This window comes from Muscardinus avellanarius, assembly GCF_963383645.1.
Source record: "Muscardinus avellanarius genome assembly, chromosome: 19".
NCBI lineage: Eukaryota > Metazoa > Chordata > Mammalia > Rodentia > Gliridae > Muscardinus > Muscardinus avellanarius.
Window position 1 is genome coordinate 17,801,900 of NC_137805.1, and position 24,084 is coordinate 17,825,983.

Sequence of the window (24,084 nt, forward strand, 5' to 3'; positions counted from 1 at the left end):
GAATTAATACATTAATATTGGACATGGTTTCTCCTGATTCGGGGGGGGGATGATTTATGTCCACCAAAACTCTTGGCCAGCTTGGTACACCTGCTACGTAAAGAGGTTTCTCACTTACTCCATTAGACATTCAGAGACAGACATCAAATGGCAGGCATGACATTGCTGGATTGCAGTTGCCAGTATTTTGTAGTCTCTGCCTCTTCATTCATAAATGAGACGACCCTGTAGTTTTTTCTTTTATGCTTTCAAGTTTTCGGACTCAAGGTTCCACCTGTTCCACAGAGCATTTGGGGGTAGCTTTCTGTATCTAGGGGTGGGGTCTGAAATACAGCATAGCATAGATGTTAGGCAGGAATCAGTCATAAAACCGACGGGGCCTGGAGCCTTGGGCAGAACTACGCTCTATCCACGCATACCGGCCACCAGATCTAAAACTTGTCGTAAAATATTTTCAGATTTGTATCAGTTTTGCATCTATGTATGTTTAAAGCTGCTTCAACATTTTACCCATTCTTATTTTTTTTTTTTTTGGTGGTACTGGGGTTCCTGGAAACCCTTCTTCCTCCGGGCTACACTCCCAGATCTATTTTATATTTTGGAAACAGGGTCTCTTAGGCCAGCGCGGCCCGCTTCGAACCCGCGCGATCCTCCTGTCTCCGCCTCCCGAGCGCGGGGATGACAAGCGTGCCCACCACGCCCGGCCTTACCCATTCTTTAATGACCGCCCACCACTGTGTGTACTCAGAGAATCCGCTAATCCAAAGGGACCGTCTGATGCAGGAGGTCGGCAAACTTCTACTGTAAAGTCCCAGATAGTACGTATCTTAGATTCTGCAGGCCGGATGGTCTCTGCCTCAACCGTTCATCTCTACCACTGCAGCAAGAGAGCAGCACAGACCGCACATAAGTGCCTGGGCGTGGCTGTGTGCCAATAAAACGGTGAGCACGTTTGCAGACCCCCGCCTGGATCCATACAGTTGGCACCAAGTCATTATTACCGTTTCGCCGAACCCAGACTCAAAATACTACTTAAACTCCTTAAAGGCGCCAAAATCGGTCGTTCATGGGAAATACGTAGCATGTCTTAACAGCACGCAGTATTGCGGCCTTGAACTTCAGATGGAGGAGAGAGCCTTTGAAAGTGGCCAGGCCAACTCTTAAGGTTGGATTTTGCGGGCAGAGGATTTGAAATTCCTAAAGCAAGAGGCACCACGGTCACCCTCAGGCGTCTTTGTCCTCCCCTTGGTCCTCTTGGTTCTCAGATGGGGCGAGAGCGCCGTCGCTGTTCTAGAGATTGGACTCATTGTCACAGGTTGAGATGCTCTGGTACCCACTTGAAGGGAAGGCTCCTTCGAGATGTAAGGATGCCTCCCATCCATCCGAGCGCCTGCTTTTGCCCCTCAATAGCCAGGGAAAGGAGTCTGTGTGAATTTGTTTCTTGTCTTACACGTGGGCAGTTGTCCAGAGCCCCTCCCAGCTAGGTGTTCTGAGACCAGGCCCTGTGAGCCAATTGAGTAACCTGGGATGACAGGGGGATGCCACCGTACCTGGTCCTCTGTGGCCTTCATGAGAGCCTCGGGGGCCATAGAATTTGGAGAAGGCTATTTTGAGAAAGACGGGTTGAGCTCAGCTTTAACGAGGGTGGAGCAGTCCAATGGAGAGATGTTGGGGGAGCTTGACTTTGTTTCCTGAAGACTAAGGGCAGCACCTGTGCTCAGCCCCATGTCTGTGCAGGGCAGCAGCAGCAGCAAGGTGGAGAGGGACACGGCGCAGGACCTCGAGTCCAGCCAAGCCTAATGGTGATTCAGTGGACAGTACTAGGACTGAACTCAGGGGTGTTACAGCTCCGAGCCACACTCCTAGCCTATATTTATGTATGTATGTATGTATGTATGTATGTATGTATTTATTTATTTATTGTAGTACTAGGGATGAACCCAGGGGCATTCTACCTTCAAGCTACACCCCCTGCCCTATTTTTTTATTCTTTATTTTGAAACAGGGTCCCACTGAGTTGCAGAGGGCCTCACTAAGTAGCTGAGGCTGGCCGCAAACCGCGATCCTCCAGTCTCAGCCTCCAGAATGCTGGGATTACAAGCGTGCGCCACCACGCCCGTCTTTATTCTCTGTTTTGAAACAGAGTTCACTAAGTAGCTGAGGCTGGCTGTGAACCTGCCATCCTCCTGTCTCAGCCTCTCAGGTACTGGGATTACCGGCATGCGCCACCATGCCAGGCTTTATTCCTTATTTTGAAACAGAGTCTCACTAAATTGCCGAGGGCCTCCCGGGTATGGAGACTGTAACTGGTGACTTTGTAGAAAATGAGGATCAAGTGAAGAGAGATGGCCGGAGGGGGCGGGGGGATGCCGCGCACAAAACCGCACGAAGGCGCCCCTCCCTCTGCAGAGAGGGAGCCGGTGAGAGCGCGGAGACCGGCGACAGCGGCTGTGGCCACAGCCGTGGCCGGGAGCAGCCACCCTCGCTCCGCTTGGGGTCCTGTGGGTGCAGCTCCTAGCTCAGGTCCACGTCAGTCAGGGGATGGCGGTGTCTGAAGCAGGAAACGAGGCCTGGTGTGTCAGGAGAAGCACACAGGGCTGCGCCGCGCCTGTCCTTGGAGAGGTCGGTGGATTTCACATCACCCAGCGAGGCCAGAGGACAGTGCCCTTCCCACGGCTCCTCTTGCCCCTCCAGACGAGTTCCTGGGGAAGGGGCAGGGGGGCAAAGACCAAATGCCCCCTCATCATGCCCCATGCGCTGTGCCCGGGGAGCCAGGCTCCGAGTTCCCTGAAATGCCAGGCATCACGGGGCTCAGTCCCTGATCAGAGATTGTTCTAGAAGGATGGTGGACGCTGGGTAGCAGGCCCCTTGGATACTCCTAGGAGGAAGCTGCATCTCCCCTGAACATTTCTACACACTGGAAATAGATGGACATCAGCCCGAAGCGTGATACCTCTTGGCTGTTTCATGTCACAAGCCTCTGCTCCCCGAGGAGGACTTAGTTCAGGCTGACGAGTACCATGTGCTAAGCCGTAGAATTGGAGGGGTTTCCAGCTGTAAATTATCCTGAACTATCCCAAGTGCTGCAGCGTGCAGTGAATGGCCGATGTCACAGGCTCAAATGCGGCTTTCAGTGGCAGACAAAAACCCGGAGTGCTCCGCCAGGGGCGGGGGCGGTTCTGATAGAACCAGCAACCTGGTACATTAGTGCAGTTCATGGCACTAATTGAAGCTAATTGAGATTCATCTGCTATTACCCCTGTACTTTCCATGAAAATGAAGAGTCGGGTGAAATAAAAAAAAAAAAAACTGCCCCTAATGGCTCAAAATGGATCAATTATTTTTACCTTTAGCTAAATACAGTTTACTGCCCTATTAAAAGCATGTTTGTGGGAAAAGTATAACATTAAAATTCCAGCGCATGAGTCACCAACAAAGCCTTTTTTATTTTATAACTAATATATTCTCCCCTTTTCACTGGGCAGAGCAGAATGGGACAGGTCGGCCTCGGGCCACAGAAATCTCCTGCTTTGACATGACCAGTAGAAAGCACGGTCTCCGTTTGTGGGCGTGACGTGCTTCCTAAGTGGACGTTCATTTTGCAGTTTTATTGATAGCCTACCAGGTATTTTCCAAATGCCTTCATTATCTAGTAATTTACTGCAGATATTTACCCCCATATAAAGCTGATCGGGGTCATTTTTAGGGCCGTGTTACAGGTCCGTCTGCGAGGGGAGGGCCTCAGGGCGAGCCAGGGTCCAAATGCAGCTGACTTAACAGCTCCACTTCTTAACTTCTCTATGTCCGGTTTTTCCGGGGAACATTAAACCTACCTCTGGGGCCTGTTCTGATGATAAATCGGGTCATGTCTAACTATTGTATGTCTCTCTCGAAGTCAAAATGAGAAATCTAAGTCTCTGTTAAAACACAATGGAATAGCTAGGCACAGCGGCCCATGCCTGTAACCCCGGTACTTAGGAGGCTAAGACAAGAGGATCGCAGCTTTGAGGCCAACCTCAGCAACTTACCAAGACCCTCAGCAACGGCATGAGGCCCAGTTTCAAAATCTTTTTAAAAAGGTGGGGGGAGGCACTGGAAGGTGCGTAGCTCAGAGGCAGAATGCCCCTGGATCTCTACTTATCAGTACAAACTCTTCTTCCAACCTGAACCTGATGGATCATTCTAGCTGAGATTACCTGGCTTATTACCTGGCTGCTGTCGACATTGCTAGCATGTGCCGTCCCACCGGCAAAGAGTGTTGATACACACTTTTGATGCAAAAAGGAAAAGAAAAGATTGCCCTTCTGTTACGGCAGTGGTTTGTTGTTGTTGTTGTTGTTGTTGTTGTTGTTGTTGTTTTGCGGGTCTGGGGATGGAACCCAGGGGCATTCGACCTCCGAGCTGAGACTGTCCTTAAACCACCATCCTCCAGTCTCAGCCTCCTGAATGCTGGGATCACAAGTGTGCGCCACCACGCCTGGCCTATGCAGTGTTTTAAGTGACAAGACTTGGTGCTTCCGGACTGACTGGGTCCACCCCGCCGGCGCAGCACAGATCAGCATCTTCTCCTCCCTCCCTCTCTCCAACTGGGCTGCAGACGGGCTGCCTCCCGTCCAAGCTCGTATGCGCACGGCGGTTCTAAGGTAGCTGCCGCCTCCTGGCAGGGCGAGAATGGCACTGTCTCATCTTAGCAGCCCTCTCGGCTGCCTTCTTACCAGTGGACCCTGCTTTCTGTTTTAGATCTGCAAGCCTGGTAATGTGTGGTTTATTCCCCGAGAGGAGCAACAGAAGTTGGCCTTCCGTGAAAACCCGCCCTGGCGCCGTTCCATTATCCTTCATTAGGAATCCACCCTGAGTGTTCTAATCACCGTTATCATTTGCCATTTCAAAGTAGGGCAGCCCACCCTTTATCTCTGCCACCTGTTGGATCAAGTGCAAAAAAACAAGTCATTTCTTATCCATTAAGTAAGCTAGGCTGGGGGAAAAAAAATAAAAGACAGTGACCAAATCTTTTATCAAAAAACCTGTATCCAGCCGGTGCGCACATGCCTGTAATCCCAGTACTTGGGAGGCTGGGACTGGAGGATCACAGACTCTAGACCAGCCTCAGTGACCTTGCAAGATTCTCTGCAACCTAGTGAGACCCTGTTGCAAAAGAAAAACTAAGAGCTAGGGGTGTAGCTCGGAGGTAGAATGACCCTGGGCTCAAACCCCAGTACCACACACAAAGAAAAGCTCTGATACCCAGGAAGGCCCTCAGTTTCCCCCCTCTCTCTCTCTTCTGCACCTGCGTCTGAACTTCAGCGCAGTGCGTGTGACCTCCTGGGTATGCAGTGGAAGCCCTGGCGATGTTTCACCTCCTTTTAACTACTTGCACGGAGCCGGGCGTGGTGGCGCACGCTTGTAATCCCCGCGCTTGGGAGGCTGAGACAGGAGGATCGCGCAGGTTCGAAGCCAGCCTCAGCTACTCAGTGAGGCTCTCAGTAACTTAGTGAGACCCTGTTTCCAAATGAAGTATAAAATAGGTCTGGGAGTATAGCTTGGAGATAGAAGGCCACTGGGTTCCACCCCCAGTACCACCAAAAATAAAAAATAAAAAATAATTTGCACAGACTCCATGAGTTAGAAAGTACTGGCTTGGCAGAAATATGTCGATTAATTCATCTGTAACAGACTGAAGTTTTCTGACTGGCTAAAAGCAAGCTATAGAACACCTGTCGTGGGCCTCACGTAACCTGGTGTTGCCCGGGCCCCCTGGACAGCCACCGGAGTGTCTGTGTCCATGGAAACCCACCGTCCACTGCACACGCTGGCCAGCAGGTTGCTGTCCGTCGCAGGGCCCCCGGGGGCGAGGCCAGCGTGGCATCTCCTTTACCTGTCCTTACCATCCCACTTACACTATCGGCACCCGCTTCCCTTTGCCAGCCTTTAAGATCTTCCTTCTGACTCTTCCTGGGGATCGAGAAAAGTCTGTGTCTCTGGGGGTCTCACAGTTCTTGTGTCTGCCTGCCTGCCTGCCTGCCTGCCTGTCTCTCTCTGTCTGTCTCTGTCTCCCCCCCCCCCAATTTTCTCTCTCTGCTTCCTTCTGACCTTAATTCAGCCAAAACTTGACCTAACCCCAGTGACAACAAAATTATCCAACTGCTGATCTCCATAGAAGACATAAGGATGCCCTCAGATGTGAAATTAAATCTGTATCTGAGAGAACCCAGCACCCTTCCCGCTCCAAATCCGAATGTGTCTCAGCAGTTTTGCCTGTGCGCCTTTACAGACCCGCCCCGCTATGCGCTCCACACCTGCCTTTCCCAGAGCAGAACGTGAAAAGTGCGCTGTTTTGTTTCCGCGAGTCTAAATGTCGCCACCATGGCAGGCACATTACTTTATACCTACGGTCTGTCATGGGCACACACGACTCTGGGTACATTTTGGATTATGGAGGATTTCAGGAACTGCTCTGAAAACTTAAGAGCCAGATTTAATATCGTCAAGGGGAACATGTTTCATATTGCACCTTGCAATCCAGTTATACAACGTATCTGGTGATTGGATATTTCTTATAGTGCCAACATAGTAGTGAATGCCTCCTTTACACCTGGTAGGAAGTAGAAATATTTACTGGGGCCGGGTGTGGTGGCACACGCTTGTCATCCCAGTACTTGGGAGGCTGAGACAAGAAGATCGCAGGTTCGCAGCCAGTCTCAGCTACTTAGGTTCTCTGCGACTTAGTGAGACCTTATCTCAAAATAAAGGATAAAAAGCCGGGCGTGGTGGCGCACGCTTGTAATCCCCGCGCTTGGGAGGCTGAGACAGGAGGATCGCACGGGTTCGAAGCCAGCTTCAGCTACTTAGTGAGGCTCTCAGCAACCTAGTGAGACCCTGTTTCCAATATATATATATATATATATATATATATATATATATATATATATAATAGGTGTGGGAGTATAGCCTGGAGGTAGAAGGCCTCTGGGTTCCACCCTCAGTACCACCAAAAAAAAAAAAAAAAGGATAAAAAAATAGGGCTAGGGAGGTAGAATGCCTCTGAGTTCCATCCCCGGCACCCAGGGGTATTTATTTATTAAAAATAAATAAATAAATAAATATGCACTAGGAAAATCTAGCCACACTGAAATCATTTGTGCCAAATATTTAGAGGGCACAAAAATATGGTTCAATTAGCAAGGGGAAAATCTTGGGCTGGGCAGTCCGATGGATCGCTTTCATTCAAATATCCAGTCCCTAAGAGGCTTGTTAGGTTTGCTGCAGCCAGGCACTGTCCAGCGCCAGGGGCACGGCTGTGGAGAGAGAAACTTGGAACTTAAGAGTCCAAACAAGTTACACGGCCAGGTAGGCAGGTCGTGTGAGTGCCAGGAAAGTATCTTAGTCCATTTTCTGTTACTTTAACAAAATACCTAAAACTAGATAACCTACGAAGAGAGGTTCCTTTGGACTCGTAGTTCTGGGGGCTAGGAGGGCCAAGATGGGGGGCTGCATCCGGCAGGGGCCTTGTGCTGTGCCAGAGTGAAGGGATACGTGGGCAGGAGTAGAGAACAAAGAGTGGCCCCCTCCGTGGCCAGCTCAGTCCCCTGAAAGACACGCTCCCCTGGTCCTCATCACCCGGGCCTCGCAGCTCCTGCCGGGACCCACCTCCCTACACCACTGCCTTGTGAATTGAGCCCAAACATACGTTTTATGGGGCCAAAGTACATTGAACCTATAGCAGGGTGGACACCACCCACAGGCCCGCTGGCCCCCCCGCTTGGAGGCTGGGCCGTCTGCTGAGGCCCAAGCTCAGCTCCAGGCAGGTGCCGGTGAGACCTTGATGCAGGGCTTCAGAAACACCAGTTTCACCCTATTCCTGCTGGAAAATCACCCTGATGAATATAATTAATCAGATATATGGGTGTGTGAGTGCGTGCGTGTGGGTGTGTGTGTGTGTGCACGTGTGCACGTGGGCGTGCATGCCAGCACATGACTGAGGATTGAACTCAGGCACTCTACCTCTGAGTTATGTCCCCAACCCCATTTTGTTCTTTTATTTTGAAACAGAGTCTCATTAATTTGTTGAGGGCCTCAGTAGACTGCTGAGGCTGTCCTCGAACCTGTGATCCTCTTATCTCAGCCTCCCAAGTAGTGAGAGTACAGGTGTGTGCCACCACACTGAGAGATTAACTACCACGCCAATGGGACTAAGTAATCCTTTTTTATGCCAAGACTGACTCTTTCCCTGAAATGAATAATCAAAGTCTTTGTTTACTAATTGGGGGAGAGGCACAAAAATAAGACTTTAGTTATTCTATGATTTTTTTTTTTTTTGGTGGTACTGTAGTTCCTGGAAGCCCTTCTACCTCTGGGCTATCCTGCCAGACCTATTTTATACTTTTTCATTTGGAAACAGGGTCTCTTAAGCCAGCGCGGCGCGATCCTCCTGTCTCCGCCTCCGAAGCGCGGAGATTACAAGCCACGCCCAGCTAGTCTACGAATTTTTGCCATACTAATATTTTTGCTAGCAGCTTCTGAAAAAATACAGGCATTTGAGTAAAATGGCTGCTGCTGTTAATATCTCTAAATATTATTGATTTGATGGTGGTGGCGGCGGCGGCGGCGGTGGTAATATTAAGAGGCGGTGTATAAGGATGCTTACTCTGCGCCTGGCATGTTAGAGTCACAAGATGAACCTGCATCGAGCCTAAAAATACGCTGCAGAGTAAAAGTGAAGAATGACACAAGAACTAACAGTTGCAGCAAGACAGTGGGAAGAATGGTCTCTCACAGAGAGGGGACATCTGTAAAAGCAAAAGAGGGCCGGCTGAGAGAACAGGCTGGCATTGTGACCTCAGCGTGTAATTGTGTCTTGTTCTGTCTGTGGAGGGTGTGGGGTACCTGTAACGTATTCTGATCTGTTTCCCAACATCGTATGTTACGAGATTCCGCTCTATTTCATGAGTAATGAAACATCACTAAATGATCGGATAAATGAAATTTTTTAGGATAAATCGTATAGGTGGTTACTTAACATGTAACTGTGACTTTCTGCACTGTTCTTCAGAAAGTATTCATCCCATCCCCTCCCTGCATAGACGGGTTGTAATTCCCCCTCCCTTGGCTCTGGTTATGGCCATGGCTCATGGGAATACCGGTGAACAGGATGTAAACAGAGGCTTGAAATGTGCCTAAGCAGCTGCACTTCACCCTCTGCACTTCTGGATGTCGCCATAAACAGAATATGCCTCTGGATGCTGCCAGTTCAAGGAAGGCCATGCAAACATTGGCGGAGACCCAACCCAGCTCAGCATGGAGCCAGATCAGCTAACATCACCCCACCACAGATGTGTGAGCCCACCCACAACATGCTCATGCTTTGACACTGAGTTTGGGACCATTTGTTATGCAGCACTATGGCAGCAGTGGCTGACTGTTACGATAACCAAAGTCATATTCTTTGGTTAGGGAATTATGTTTCAAATTAAAGGTAGCCGTTGTGGTTTGAATGGTCAGTGTCTGCCAAGGGACCAGTAAGGCTTGGTGTTTAGCCTGTGTTGCCATTGGGAGGTGGTGGGACCTTCAGAAGGTAGGACTTTGGGAAGGAAGTTAGGTAATTGGTGGGGGGGTGCCCTGGAAGGGGACACTGAAGCCCTAGCCCCTCCCACCCTCCTCTCGCTTCCCGGCTGCCCCAGTGAGAGTAGCTTTGCTCCACCATGCACTGCTCACTGTGACTCGGGACTATGGACCGAAATCTTTAAAATCACAAGCCAAAATAAACCTTTCCTCCTCTGACGTTGATTTTCTTGGGCGGTTTGTCACAGCACCAGAAAGCCAATACAGGAGCGCTTAGAAATTAGGCGATGTATCAAGAACCTCTAATTTAAAAATTAGAGGTTTCAGAAAACGTGTTAGCTACCGAACTGAAAAACATCACCCTCTCGACCGCCGGCACTCCGTGGGCGACCCCGGCTGGAAAGGGCAGCTTCGGAGAGCCCAGCAGCAGTGAGCGCTCTGCTCACTGTACAGTTGCTGACGGCTCACACGGAGGAGCCTGGCAAAATCCCCAACTCCACGCCTTGCTGGGCCTGCGCTCTGAGATTTGTTTGACTGAGAGTGGATACTGCTTTGGCAAGGTAGCCATTCCAAGGTTTAACAGAGCAGAAGACCACAACCCTTTGACGGTTTGAGGTTCAAGTTTTGGCCGTCCTGGCAGGCTGGGTCTTTGTTGTGCCAGACAGCCAAGATTTCTGTTTTGCAGCAGGTGGAAGCCTCAATAATTTAAGCAAAATGCTGGGTCTTCCAGCCAAGAAAACCGCGGCTCACTGAGGAATGTCGCCTGGTAGCATTTCAGTGTCTGAACAGGGGAGAGATGACGGCCACAGAGTCAAACCAGAGCCGTGGGCTGATGGCAGGGAGGGAGCACCACCACGCCGCCCACCCCCCCTGGGCATTCCAGAGCGGGAGGAGCGGGAGAACTCTCCAGATGTGGCTGCCTTCAGAGAAGCCATCCCAAAGTTATTCTAGCTCTTTTTTTTCCCTAAGCAAATAAGCCAAGCCATTATGCCTTCTTTTATTTTTGGATGGAAATCAAGTTTTGCATAATTTATTCAACCAAACGGAATAAATACACTTGCCGTGTATTTGGCCCTGTAAAATTCCGCTTTGAGTGACCAGCGAAAGGATAGAATCCGTGAGCGTACATTTTTGTGGTAAAACTGCCATGGTGGATATGAGGAGCGGTCCTAGGCTCTTTCTTTCGCAAAGATTAAAAAAAAAAAAAAAAAAAAAAAAAGGCCGGGCGTGGTGGCGCACGCTTGTAATCCCCGCGCTTGGGAGGCGGAGAAAGGAGGATCGCGCAGGTTCGAAGCCAGCCGCGCTGGCTTAAGAGACCCTGTTTCCAAAAATAAAATAGGTCTGGGAGTGTATCCTGGAGGTAGAAGGGCTTCCAGGAACCCCAGTACCACCAAAAAAAAAAAAAAAAAAAGCCAATCTAGGGTCAACATAGCATCCACTGCCTTTCACTTGATAATGTTGTTGATCTTAAAAGCTAGTGAATCAGCCGGGCATGGCGGCGCACGCTTGTGATCCCAGCATTTGGGAGGCCGATTCAGGAGGATCGTGGTTCATGTTCAGACTCAGCTACTTAGTGGGGCCCTCTGCAACTTAGTGAGACCCTGTTTCAAAATAAAGAATAAAAATAGGGCAGGGGGGTGTGGCTCGGAGGTGATGCCCCTGGGTTCCATCCCCAGACCAGCTAAAATAAATAAATAAATATATAAATAAATAAATAAGAAAGACTGGGTGTAGCTCTAAATATTATTGATTTATAACCCAGGGGCATTCTACCTCTGAGCTATACCCCCAGCCCTGTGTTTAGTCTTTTTACTTTTGAAACAGGGTCTCACTGAGTTGCAAAGAGCCTCGCTAAGCAGCTGAAGCTTCCGTTAACTGCGATCCTCCTGCCTCGGCCTCCCAAGTGCTGGGATCACAAGTGAGCGTCACCACGACTGGCTCAACATTTGAATATTTAAATACCTGTAGCATCCCATGATTAAATACCGCTGTCCTAGCATCTCCCAGGAAGAACTTGCATGTCTTACAAACTTCAGCAATTTTTCTTTCCTTAATAAGTGTAGCAAATAGGGGGAAAGACAACACAGGAGAAAAGGTTTGTTCTAGACTATTATATTCGGCACCATTTCAACTTTCAGATGATGGGCGCGGAAATGAATGTCCTACTTCTGCATTAGAAGCACTTGACTACTTTGTGGGATGTTTTGTGCCAATTCTTTGCTAAATTATCTTGGTCGCCGTTGCTAGGTAACGCCACTGGCTTCCTGCAGCTGAAAAATGAGAGGGTTACAGGGAGCAATTCGGTATTATTAGCATTTGACTAATAAGTTGTTGCTCTTGTTTTAAGCAGCGTATCTTAGCATTTTCCCTCCTTTCCCAGGGAACATTATTGTCTACGGGAGTACAATCGATGCCTACACCACCGTGGAAACGCTCTTACACCTGGGCATCCGGGGCACCCGCATCTTCCTCGTGCACCCCCCGACCGACTCCGTTATCACCTGCATCAACAACTACTCCATAGAGAGCGCAGTGGAGGACGCGCTCAGGGAGGCCGGCGTCACCACGTACAAGGACGCGCTCCTGGCTCAGTGGAACGAGGGCCAGGACCCCGACCCCATTCACAGTGCGAGCTTCACCACGTCCACGAAGCCCTTCCAGCTCCCGTGCTCCGTGAGTGGCCCCTGCCAGCCCCACTCTGCCACTGGGGCGGGCAGACACCTGCCGGGGAGCCGGGAGTCTGGCCACAGATTGGGGGTTCCACGTTCTGACAATCCAGGCTGCTGATCCTGGTACTGCCTCAATTGAGATTTTAGCCGAAACACTTTTTTTAATATATATATATATATATATATATATATATATATATATATATATATATATAATTGTTTTGCAGTGTTTTCTGGGGATGGGACCGAGGGGCTAATTCTATCTCTAAGCTACATCCCCAGCCCTACTTTTCATTCTTCATTTTGAAACAGAATCTCACTGAGTTGCAAAGGGCCTCACTAAGTAGCTGAGGCTGTCTGCGAACCACAATCCTCCTGTCCCAGCCTCCCAAATGCTGAGATTACAAGCGTGCACCTCCACTCCTGGCTTAGCCGAAACACTTTTAAATAGCCCTTTTGTGGGACTGGGCTCCCTCAAAGCATGGTAGCTTGGTTTTAAGAGCAATTCAAGAAAGATGAGAGACAGACAAACTGCTGACTCTGGGTGGGGTGGTGTAAGCCTGTAATCCAAGTCCTTAGGAGGCTGCGACAGGAGGATCTCAGGTTTGAAGCCAGCGTCTGCAACTTAGACCCTCCAGTAACTTAGCGAGACCTTGTTTCTAAATGTTTCCAAATTTAAAGATAATAATAATAAAAAGGGCTGATGGTGTAGCTTAGAGGCATAACACCCCAGTACCACAAAAGAGAGAATAAAAAGTATACGGTGAGACAGAAAGCCTCAGAGCCAGAGAAATCAATTTTCCTGTGGTCCCGGGGAACACCACTGCCTGCTCTACCCTGACAGGAAGGCCCCGGGCCTGGTGCCCAGGCAGGCAGGCGGGCGGCATGGCCGCTCGGGGCACCCTCAAGTGACAAGCTTGCTGGGTGAACGGTCAAGGACAGGACGTTGCAGAGACTCCATACTACGTGAGGTTCCCCAGGCAGGAGGCAGGGAGACGTAAGCATCAGACACAAGAAGAGGAGGCTGGAAGGAGGCCGCGTTAGAGCGGGAAGGGGGAAGGGGTCCAGGGAAAGGTGCTTAGTCTCGCCATAGTGTCCCGGGCTCGACACCCTTCTCTCCACAGGATGCGGAAACTGACTGATAAAAAGGGAAGTCGCTGGGTGATCCTGCTGTTCACACCAGGAGTCATCAATCTCTCTCTCTCGGTCTCTCTCCGTGACACACGCCGTTATGACAGACCTTTAGCAGTGTTCTCGTTTGCGCGTGTGCGCACTCTTCACGTTTGTGGGGGTGGCGTGGGCATTACACTAACGATTCACCCTTGCGCTAATGATGTGGTCGCTCACTTTGTAGATGTTCTTCAGCCTCTTTGAGAAGAGAGTGGATTATGAAACGTTTAAAGCTCTCAACGACGCGTGCCTCGTCTACGACGGGCGGCTCGTGATTGACACCAACTTTCACACCAACGACGTAGCCATCCGGGCGGCCGGCTCCCTCACCAAATTCTCCAACAGGTATTACTCCAACGAGTGGACCCACAGCAACTTCAGCTCCAAGGAGATCGGCTTCCAGCTGGCCGCAGCCATGCTCAGCCTCTTCGACCCGACCCTGGAGCCGGTGACCGAGCCGCCGGCTGACCTGGACCGGCTCATCCCCATGTACAAAGGAGCCAAGATCCAAGGTGCGCGCTGCACGCCGGCTGGGCTTGGCCTCGGCGCGGCCCCCATGCTGGTCTCAGGCTCCAGGAGGAGGCTCCTCGGTCCCTCGGTGGGTTGCCGCAGTGAGGGATGAGGGGACCGTCCCATTCCCTAAGAACCTAGCGCGATTGTTTTTATGATGGTCTTTCCAGTTTGGATATCTATTATAGATCGCACCCATACTGAGGTCCCAGTTTTGCAGATCAGGAAATAGGCAGGAATGATCAGTAACTTGCCGGGAGGTCCCACAGCAGTTGAATGGTGCTTTGTCTGACATCTTACCCAAAACTTTCATTCCTTTTTTTTTTTTCTTTGTACTGGTGGTTGAAACCATGGGCATTCTACCTCTGAGTTACACCCCCAGCCCTTGCTACTTTTATTTTGAAACAGGGTCTCACCGAGTTGCCGAGGCTGGTCTCAAACCTGCGGTCCTCTTGTCTCAGCCTCCCAATACTGGGATTACAGGCGTGCATCAGCGCATCCAACAATAAAAAATTCCCTTCTTAAATTGAGATAAGGAGACCCTCCAGGCCCAGCCCTTAGCCAGCTATCTAAATGAAAAGAGCTTAAGCATCTGTAGCTGTGTTTTAAACAGGCCACGTGTTCGTGATTAATACAGAGTTCTTACATGCTTTCGGAGCGAAAGTTACCTTTTTTGAGGGTTCAAATTTATTTGCGATGCAGATTGTTCTCATAGAATCTGATGAAATAAAAAAGCATTGCAAAAAAATCTATTCAATGAAAATATCTGTAGTTCAGAAAATGTATTTTGTTTATGTTTGCCACTATCTTTATTCTTTTTTTAATAAAAGAACACTGGAGGAGGGAATCGTTAAATGTAAACATAAGGGAGGAAAAACTATATATAACTTTAAAACTTATATGTTGTCTGCCTGCTTTTCATGTAGTCTGGTATCCAAGACTTTACTGGTCCCTGATTCCATTGTACTATGTCCAGACAGGTTAAGATTTTTCTCGCCAGGTTCTTCTAAGTAGGCAAAAACATTCAAACCAAAAATCTAACATTTTTGGGTTTTTTACATTTTTTATTGGTGCATTGCTGTCATACATCTTAGTGAAATATGAGATGGTCATTTTGTGTGTGTGTGTGTGTGTGTGTGTGTGTGTGTGTTTACTGAAAGAAATATCATTGGAGAATAAGGAAGGTGATTTGTGTACATAAACCTGACTTATAAAAATAGCCTTTGAGCCAGGTGAGGTGGCACAAACTTGTAATCCCAGTACTTAAAAGGCTGAGACAAGCCGGGCGTGGTGGCGCACGCTTGTAATCCCCGCGCTTGGGAGGCTGAGACGGGAGGATCGCGCAGGTTCGAAGCCAGCCTCAGCTACTTAGTGAGGCTCTCAGCAACCTAGTGAGACCCTGTTTCCAAATAAAGTATAAAATAGGTCTGGGGGTGCAGCCTGGAGTTAGAAAGCTTCTGGGTTGCAGACCCAGTAACACACACACACACACACACACACACACACACACACACCCTTTGAGATGTCTTTTTAAATGAGAACATTGAATGTTGTATGCAGAAAAACATACATATTTACAAATTATGTGCCCACTTCCAGAACATTCACAGACCAACCTCCAGAGCCATTCCTGAACCGTGCGTGGACTCTCATCCATCAAGCTAAAAGACAAAAGCCCCTTCCAGGCCTTTCTACTCAAGGGGTACCGGCTCCCGCCCTACTTCTCACTTTGGGTGGGACCTATGGAAAGGCCATGGTCCCAGAAACGAGAGCGAGAGGAGAGAGATGAGAGGCCCAAGCCAGACCAGGCTCAGGCTTGAAGGACAACCCCAAACATTCCGGAGCCGATAGTGCTAGTTTCCTGAAGCATCAAAGAACTTGGTTGACTTTCCTCATAGAGTTCAGTGTTTTAACATTTTTATTACATATTGGAGGGGCGATAGGGAACGAGAATGTAATTTCAACATTTCGGGCTTCCGAAGGCGGCGGTGGGGTGTGGGCAGGTCCAGGTTAGGGTGCCACGGCTGTGGGCGCTCACGGGATACGTAGGATTGGCTCGGCACGCGCATCTCGGAGCGCCGACGGCTGTGTTGTGGGTGTGACGACACCTGCTCATGGATTTGATTCAGTAAAGGAGTGTGTGAAGAGCATACCGGTTGTTCATCCTGGGGGATGTAGTTTCCCACCTCACTGCCAGTTTGTCTCAAGTATGGAAACCCTGCTCTATCCCCTAGGAGGCATCCTCCCTGGTTCTTACCACTACCTGCACGTCTCCAAGCCCGTCATCCCAACTCCGTTGGAGGTGCAAATGTCACAGGCCGATTTTGTAAGTACAATTTCTAGATTTCATTTTGTTTTCGTATATAATGTTTCGTGAGCCGGGCACGGTGGCGCACACTTGAATCCCCACTACTTGGGAGGCTGAGACAGGAGGATGGCAGGTTTGAGGACAGCCTCAGCAAGTAGTGAGACTCTCATCAACCTAGCGAGACCCTACTTTAAGATAAAAATAAAATAGGGCTGGGGGTGTAGCTCGGAGGTAGAATGGCGCTGGGTCCAATTCCCAGTACCACACACACTCTCTATATACATACACATAGATATGTATATATGTATAAATGTGTGTGTGTGTGTGTGTATATATATAACATTTTGTTAATGGTAAGGTGAAATTCTTTACTCAGAGTCTTTAGTGTGATGGATTGGTTCACACATCAGAAACCTACTGTGGTCCTTGGCTCCAAGATGGCCCTCAAGAATCTTGGGAGGGCCTCCTGCTCTTGGGCGGCCCCTCCTACACTGAGAAGGGATGACTCACGTAGCCAGCGGGACGTTGTGGAAACGCGTGTGACTTCCAAGGCTAGGTCATGAAAGACACTAGAGCTCCAGTTTGTACCCTCCTGGCCCACCTGCTGACATGTCGTAGGTTCACCCAGCAGCCATTGGCAGAGGTCCACGTGGGAAGGAATCGAGGTCTGCACCCGCCATTACAAGTTTGCTGACCGTCACAGTGGGCAGCACGTCCTCCAGCCCCCTTCACGCCTTCTGAGGACTGAAGCAGATGGCCTAGCTGACGTCTTGATGGAAAACTCACGGCCAGCCTTGAGCCAGAACCCTCCACCTCAGCCACTCCCGATTTCCAACGCCCGGAGACCTAGACAGTCGGCTTATTGTTGTTTTATGCCAGTACATTTCATTTAGTTGACTTTATCTTTAGAACAATTTTAGATTCATAATAAAATGGAGCAAAGGTACAGAGATGTCCCACGTACCCCTACCCCAGCCCTCTGCAACGCACGGAGCCTCCTCCGTTATTAACATCCCCTGAGAGTGACAGGCTTGTTGGGACTGAGGGATCCTCACTGACACATCGTTATCAGCACAGCCATCATTATCAATCGAGTTCGCGTTAGGGGTCGCTTCCGGCGGTGCATGTTCTAGGACCCTTGGCAAATGTGCAGTGACATGTGTCCACTGTTACAGGACCATAGAGTTCAACCCCGGCTTCGGCTCCACCCCCGTCCACGCTAAGGCTGGCGACCACCGATCTTTGTCCTGCGCCATGGTTTTGCTTTCTCTGGCTGTGTGGTTGGACCCTAGAGTCTGCAGCTTTTTCCGACCGGCTTTTTTCACTTACGAAGACGCATTTGGGTTTCCTCCATGACGCTCCTTCCTTTCTTTGTGAAGAGGGTCTCACCATGTTAACCCAGGTGCATTTGAACTTGTGACCCTCCCACCTCAGCTTCCAAGTGGAGAATTACAGGCCGGCACCCCCGCGCCGGCCCCTCCGCGTCTTTTCATGACTGGATAGCTCATTTCTTTCTAGGACCGAAAATGATTCCGTTGCGGGCAAGCGCCACCACTGTCTTATCGTAACACTCACCTCCTGAAGAACATTACTCCTGCGTGGGTCGCTAGAACAGCGACTTCTGTGACCGTGGACAGCAAGTTCATTGCTTAGCTTAGAAAATGGCCATCTGGACCTCTCTTTTCCCCCTTTCCCTGAATCACCCCGAAAGGCCATCCAGAAAAGGCTGTGGGATGAGATTTCCCTGGGTTGATGGAAACCAAACTGGTGGCAACATGGTGGGGCTACTGGGGGGCTCCTCAGATGAGGTCCTCAGACAGAGGGGCCAGCTGGGGCCTTGTCCACGGGACGTCTGTCTGATACGCTGTGTCCGCTCTCCAGTCAGTGAAGCAGACGCTGGACTTGCCTCAGAGCCTCTGTTCTCGTGTCTTCTGTTGGGCGCATGTGAGGGTTGATGATTTTACCAACTGAACGCAAACACATGTTCCTGTTCCCTTGGGGATACTGTTGGCCATCTGGACATTGAGATCTGTGTGGAAGCTACTGGAAAAGCTCCTACAAGGGGCAGACCTAAAATGTCCTTTCCTGGATTCTCTTTGCTGCCCTGTACACATGTTCGAATGTAAAATTTTCTTACAGTAAAGAAAACTATGGAGTCGGGCGTGGTGGCACACGCTTATAATCCCAGCATTCGAGAGGCTGAGACTGGAGGATTGCGGTTCGCGGACAGCCTCAGCTACTACTTAGTGAGGCCCTCTACAACTTAGTGAGACCATGTTTCAAAATAAAGAATAAAAAATAGGGCAGGGGCTGTAGCTCGGAGGTCGAATGCCCCTGGGCTCCATCCCCAGACCTGCAAAAAAAAAAAAAAGAAAAGAAAAGAAAGAAAGAAAGAAAGAGAAAAAAAGAAAACCTTGGAATCAGAGCACACGCTGTTCCAGTTTCTATGCTGCTGCATCAGTCACTTGGTGGCATAAACCGGCCATTTGCTTCTGTTCAGAGTCTGGGCTCAGGAAGTCCAGCGGGGCACGGTTGTACAGCATCCGGAGCCATCCGTGGGAGGACCGGAAGTCTGACGCGGTGGTGGGATCACCTGAGTGGGGATGACTGGAAGGCAGGGCGTGCTGGCCAGAACCTCCCCACCTGCCCCACTCACGCAGCTTGGGCTTCCTGCAGCATGGCGACCTCAGCATAGCCAAGTTCCTTACACAACACCTGAAAATGTTCTTGCTAGCAGGCCGACAGCCGCGTGGCCTGGAAGTCACACCGGATGGGTCCCTCAGCCCCATCCTGCCCCCACTGGAGCAGCTGCAGCCCAGGGCACCCAGGGGTGGGGGACAGAGCATCCACCTGAATGGGAAGAGTGTCGCAGGGGGGAAGTTGGAGAGCATGTGAAACGGGGCCACCGCGGTCGCCATCTTGGGAAGGCACAGTCTGCCACCCGTTAATGAGACCAGGGCACCCAGATAGGCAGGATAAAGCCCAGACTCTGAGCACTTTGGTCATGGTGGATAAACAACTTGAGCCTCACAGATACCAGAGTGGAAAACACTGGGCTTGGCTTCTGACCGAATCCGATCCTTCCAGGACCCTGGCGGCTTCCTACATACAGCATCCTTTATTTATGAACCGCTTGTGCTCTCTGAATAAAGTCAGAGGAAGAGCCAGACGGGGTTTTAGATAATGAGAGTTTTAATAAGAATGCAACCTAAATAAATTCCTTGGCTGGTCCTCTGACAGTATTTGAACAGGACCCCTGACTTTAATTAACCATATTGCCAGGTGGGCCTCCTTTTTAATTAGTACAGAAGATCTAAACAGATTTTTCCCCCCATTTTATTATCCAGGAAAAAAGAAAAAGTAGGACAGCTCCATGGCAATCTTTTAGGGTTGGAATTAATTTGATTAAGTAAAACTGTTGCCAAAATGGCCAGGCAGTTGCGGAATATAGCCATTCGATCGCGAGTGGAGCCCAGGGGACGAGATTTCACTAGAGAAATCGAGTCGCTCTTCCTCCGGGCACCGTCGTCCGGATGATCTTGTCTGACTTTCACGCCGCTCACGAGCTGGAGTCCTGAAGGAGGAAGGTACCTGAGTGACCCACGAGCTCTCTGAGCGATACCCTGACAAAAGGAAGCCGGGGACCCCTAGACGTCTACATCATAAACTGATTCACAGATTCCAGCCCACATGCTTTGTTGGCGTCTGCTCCGTGAAATAAAGAAATTTGTCACAACAAATTCTGCCTCGGATACTATTAAATTTAAAAGCGTGTGTTTGTCATGGGAGCTGGGACTGTGATTTCTTGAGCAGCAAGTCTCATTAATCCTGCGTCTTCCGTGTGGCGTGAATTCCAGAGCCATTTTCCAGCCTTTGTAAAAATCAGAAAGGAGCTCAAAAGGACAGTTGTAGTCAGGAAACAGAAGAAAGGAGGAGGGCCCGGGCGGTGATGACCACCAGCACTGCCGCCAAGGTCCTCCCCGCCCGGCAAGGCGCTTGTGTTCTTAAAGGAAGATTCCAGACACGCCCCACCAGATTGGAAAGTGTGCGAAAAGACCACAGTACCCAAGAATCCATCGTGGGGTGACGGCTGGGAGGGGCTGTGGGCCTTGGTTCCGTGGGCACATTTTTGTATGTGTGAGAAAGGACAGAAAAAGAGCCCCCGGCTTCACTGGTTCCCCTGCTCTGCCAGCAACTGTGGCCATGAATGACCCATACTCTGAGAGCAACTTTGTCTGAGAAGCCTATCTTTACCGGAATTGTCTTTAATATCAATGCAAAATATCTTTGTGGTGCTAGGGATGGAAGCCAAGGGTGCTCTACCACTGAGCTACACCCCCAGCCCTTTTTATTTTATTTTATTATTTTTTTGAAATAGGGTCTCACTAAGTTACCGCATGCTGGCGTCAAACCTGCAATCCTGGCTCAGCCTCCCCACGTCCTGGGATTGCAGGTGTGCACCACTGTGCCCGACTTCAGTGCAAAATATTTTGATGCATTTTTCATTTTCCAAAATGACCCCCGGGCTATGCTACCATGGTGCCAGATCTCATTAAAATGGACACAATTTGCCTTCTGTGCCGATTACAAGTCAGCACAGCCTCATCTCTTCATGGCGGGTCTGCTGTTTGCTGCGTCGGTGTTTAAAACCCTGGTAGTTTCAAAGCACTGTGTGGATAGAATTGTGTTGTCAAAATGTGCAGAGGAGAATCAATCTTAAAAAAAAGACCATGTAATCCCAGTAGTTGGGAGGCTGAGACAGGAGGATCACGGGTGTGAGGCCAGCTTCAGCAACATAGCAACAAGACTCTCAACAACTCAACCAGAGTTTCAAAAACAGTAAGTAAATAAATAAATAAGGCGTGAGGATGCAGCTCAGAGGCAGCCTGCTCCCGGGTTCAATCCTCAGTACCAGAGGAAGGAAGAAAAGAAAAAAAAAAAAAGGAAAGGGAGAAGGGAGGGAGAGAGGGGAAAGGAGGGAGTAAAAGAATGGAAAGAAAGAACGGACAGTCAAATGAACAGAAACAATAAAATTTTACCAACTCTCCCAACCTTAGGAAATGACCATTAACATTTTTAAATATGGCGAAGGCCAGAAAGGGATGGATGCTATCCATCGTGGCAATCCTTCGCACGAGCTAATGTTCTGTGTTCCTGTGTCCGTGCGGTGAGGTCTGTCCCCTGGACCCCTGCGTCTCGCTGGGGGCCTCTTCCCCAAGCTTTTTCCTGAGTCCCACTCCACCTGCTGTCTCCCCCACTTGCCAAAGCCCCAGTTATTATTATTATTATTATTATTATTATTATTATTATTATTATTATTATTGCAGTACTGGGGATGGAACCCAGGGCAACGTACCTCCGGGTGACACCCCAGCCTATTTCTTAGCCTTTCAGCGCGCCTTCCTTTGACTCTCAGCTCGTGCCCCGATGATTATCTGAGCCCTCCTCGTGGCTAGGCAACCCCCTCGTTGCCCCAGCTTCTCTAAAAAGTTAAACCACATGCCCTTGTTTAGACAAAATCCCCAGGTGGCGTCCGGAACTGAGTAAATGTTTGGGATCTGAGCAGCCCAGCTTGGTTTGATTTCCAAATGCCACGTTCAAGTTCAAGCAAAAAACCTAAATCTATATGCGCTCAGAAAAGATTTATTGAGCGCTACTGTGTACTAAATCCAGAGTCTGAGGGCAGAGTGAAAGTCCACCAAACAAACCCCATGTTTGCCTGCTGAGGCTTCCCGCCGTGCGGGCCTCCAGGGAGCCTGGCTGCGATGGGTAGACATCCAGGCCCATAGACATCAGGGCCGCAGTAGAAAAGTGGTCATGGCCCAGAGTTAGGGGGCCTCTCCCTGCCCTCTGGGTTTGTGCGGCAGCTTTCACTGGTGTCTAAAGGGCCAAGTGCCACAAACACGCCCCTCCAGCAACGTACTGCGGTGGCAAACGGGCATTTTCCACAGTCGTCCCTCGGTCCTCCTCCCGACCAAAGGACTAGCCCTCCCCAAACCCAGCCTTCGGGGATCCCTCTTTTACCTGTTTCTTTTGTCTGAGTATTCTTTAAAACAACTGAAATGCTGTGTGATCACTGTGACCAGGACTTTTTTTTTTCTCAAAGTGGTGCTATAAAAAATAAACTAAGAACTTTGAAAATCTTAAAACACCGCATAGACTATTAGAGAGGAGGGGAGGTGGAGAAGGAGGGAGGGCGAGGGTGGGAGTGATCAGAGTATCTCACATGCATGGACAGATGTGCCACAGTGAAGCCCGTTATTCTGCAGCATTAAGACACGCTGGCTAAAAAAGAAAAGAAAAGCCAGGCATGGCGGCGCACTCTTATAATCCCAGCATTTGGGAGGCTGAGACAGGAGGATCGCGGTTTGCAGACAGCCTCAGCTACTACTTAGTGAGGCCCTCTGCAACTCAGTGAGCCCCTGTTTAAAAAAATTAAAGAACAAAAAATAGGGCTAGAGGTGTATCTTGGAGGTAGAATGCCCCTGGGTTCCACCCTCAGAACCACAGGAAAGAAAGAAAGAAAGAAAGAAAGAAAGAAAGAAAGAAAGAAAGAAAGAAAGAAAGAAAGAAAGAAAGAAAGAAAGAAAGAAAGAGAAAGAAAGAAAGAAAGAGAGAGAGAGAGAGAGAGAGAGAAAGAAAGAAAGAAAGAAAGAAAGAAAGAAAGAAAGAAAGGAAAAAGAGGGAGGGAGGGAGGGAGGGAGGGAGGAAATACATTTTAAATCAGTGCCATTGTCCTTAGTACCCTGTGGCACCAGGAGGTTTAAGTGAGATGTAGAGGTTCCTGACAAGGGAAATCCAGGGGTTCTGCCCCCCTCTTCACATCTGGGCGCTCCAGCGAGTCCCCAGCATGAGCACCCTCGTTTCTCGGGCATGAAATCCTTTAATCCCGAGGGTTCTGGGATTGCCACAGTCCTTTACAGCCTGCCACCTCCCAATCTCCCCTTCCTGATAGCTCGCTCCTCCCGGGAAGTCTTCCTGGTCAGAACCAGTCCTTGCACGACGCCAGCACTTCGGGTTCCAGGGCGTTGATGTTGCTAATGGGGGCGCTCCCAAAGATAACTGAGTGGAGGCTAAATTTTTAATGAAAAGAAATACCACTTCCTAGAAAAGAATAAACCCGGTTCCATTCACTAGCTGTGTGAGGTACCAAGTCATAGAGAATTGGTTGGAACCTAGCAACTAATTTAGAAGCATACCACAGCGTGGTCGCGGTTTAAAAGATCCTCAGGACCCTTACTCATGAAGTCCGAGTGTCTGTATTCTTTTTTAATATAATAAGATAGCAATATAAGTTTACTAATTATACCAAATATACCAATACAGAATCTTAATCATAGGAACTATGAGCGACATTTTACCTGCAAGGTGTTTTTCTGTTGTTGTTGTTGTTGTTGTTGTTGTTGTTGTTGTTGTTGTTGTTGATTTATGTGTGTATGCATTTATTTTTATTTATTTATTTATTTATTTTATTCCTTTTATTGGAGCATGTATTTTTGTAGGGGTGGAACCCAGGGACATTCTACTTCTGAGCTACACCCTCCTCCCTATTTTTTATTCTTTGTTTTGAAACAGAGTCTCACTGAGTTGCAAAGGACCTCACTAAGTAGCTGTGGCTGGCCGCGAACCGTGATCCTCCTGTCTCAGCCTCCCAAATTTATTGGAGCATATTAATTGTACAAAATAGTAGATTTTGCCGGGCGTGGTGGCGCACGCTTGTAATCCCCGCGCTTGGGAGGCAGAGACAGGAGGATCGCGCAGGTTCGAAGCCAGCTGTGCGCACTGGCTTAGGAGACCCTGTTTCCAAAATTTAAAAAAAATGTAAAAATAGGTCTGGGAGTGTAGCCCGGAGGTAGAAGGGCTTCCAGG

The 24,084-nt window shown here is 49.4% G+C and overlaps 1 protein-coding gene across 1 annotated transcript in view; it reads left to right on the forward strand.

Annotated features, from left to right (window-relative positions):
* Positions 1-24,084, forward strand: part of CFAP61 (cilia and flagella associated protein 61) — a gene marked incomplete at both ends in the record, with an annotated part of 217,726 nt that overhangs the window by 156,410 nt on the left and 37,232 nt on the right. Inside the window, 3 exons of the mRNA XM_080716442.1 lie at positions 11,939-12,231; positions 13,582-13,909; positions 16,142-16,233. Coding sequence (XP_080572568.1) covers positions 11,939-12,231; positions 13,582-13,909; positions 16,142-16,233 — 713 coding nt within the window. The remainder of the gene's footprint in view (positions 1-11,938; positions 12,232-13,581; positions 13,910-16,141; positions 16,234-24,084) is intronic.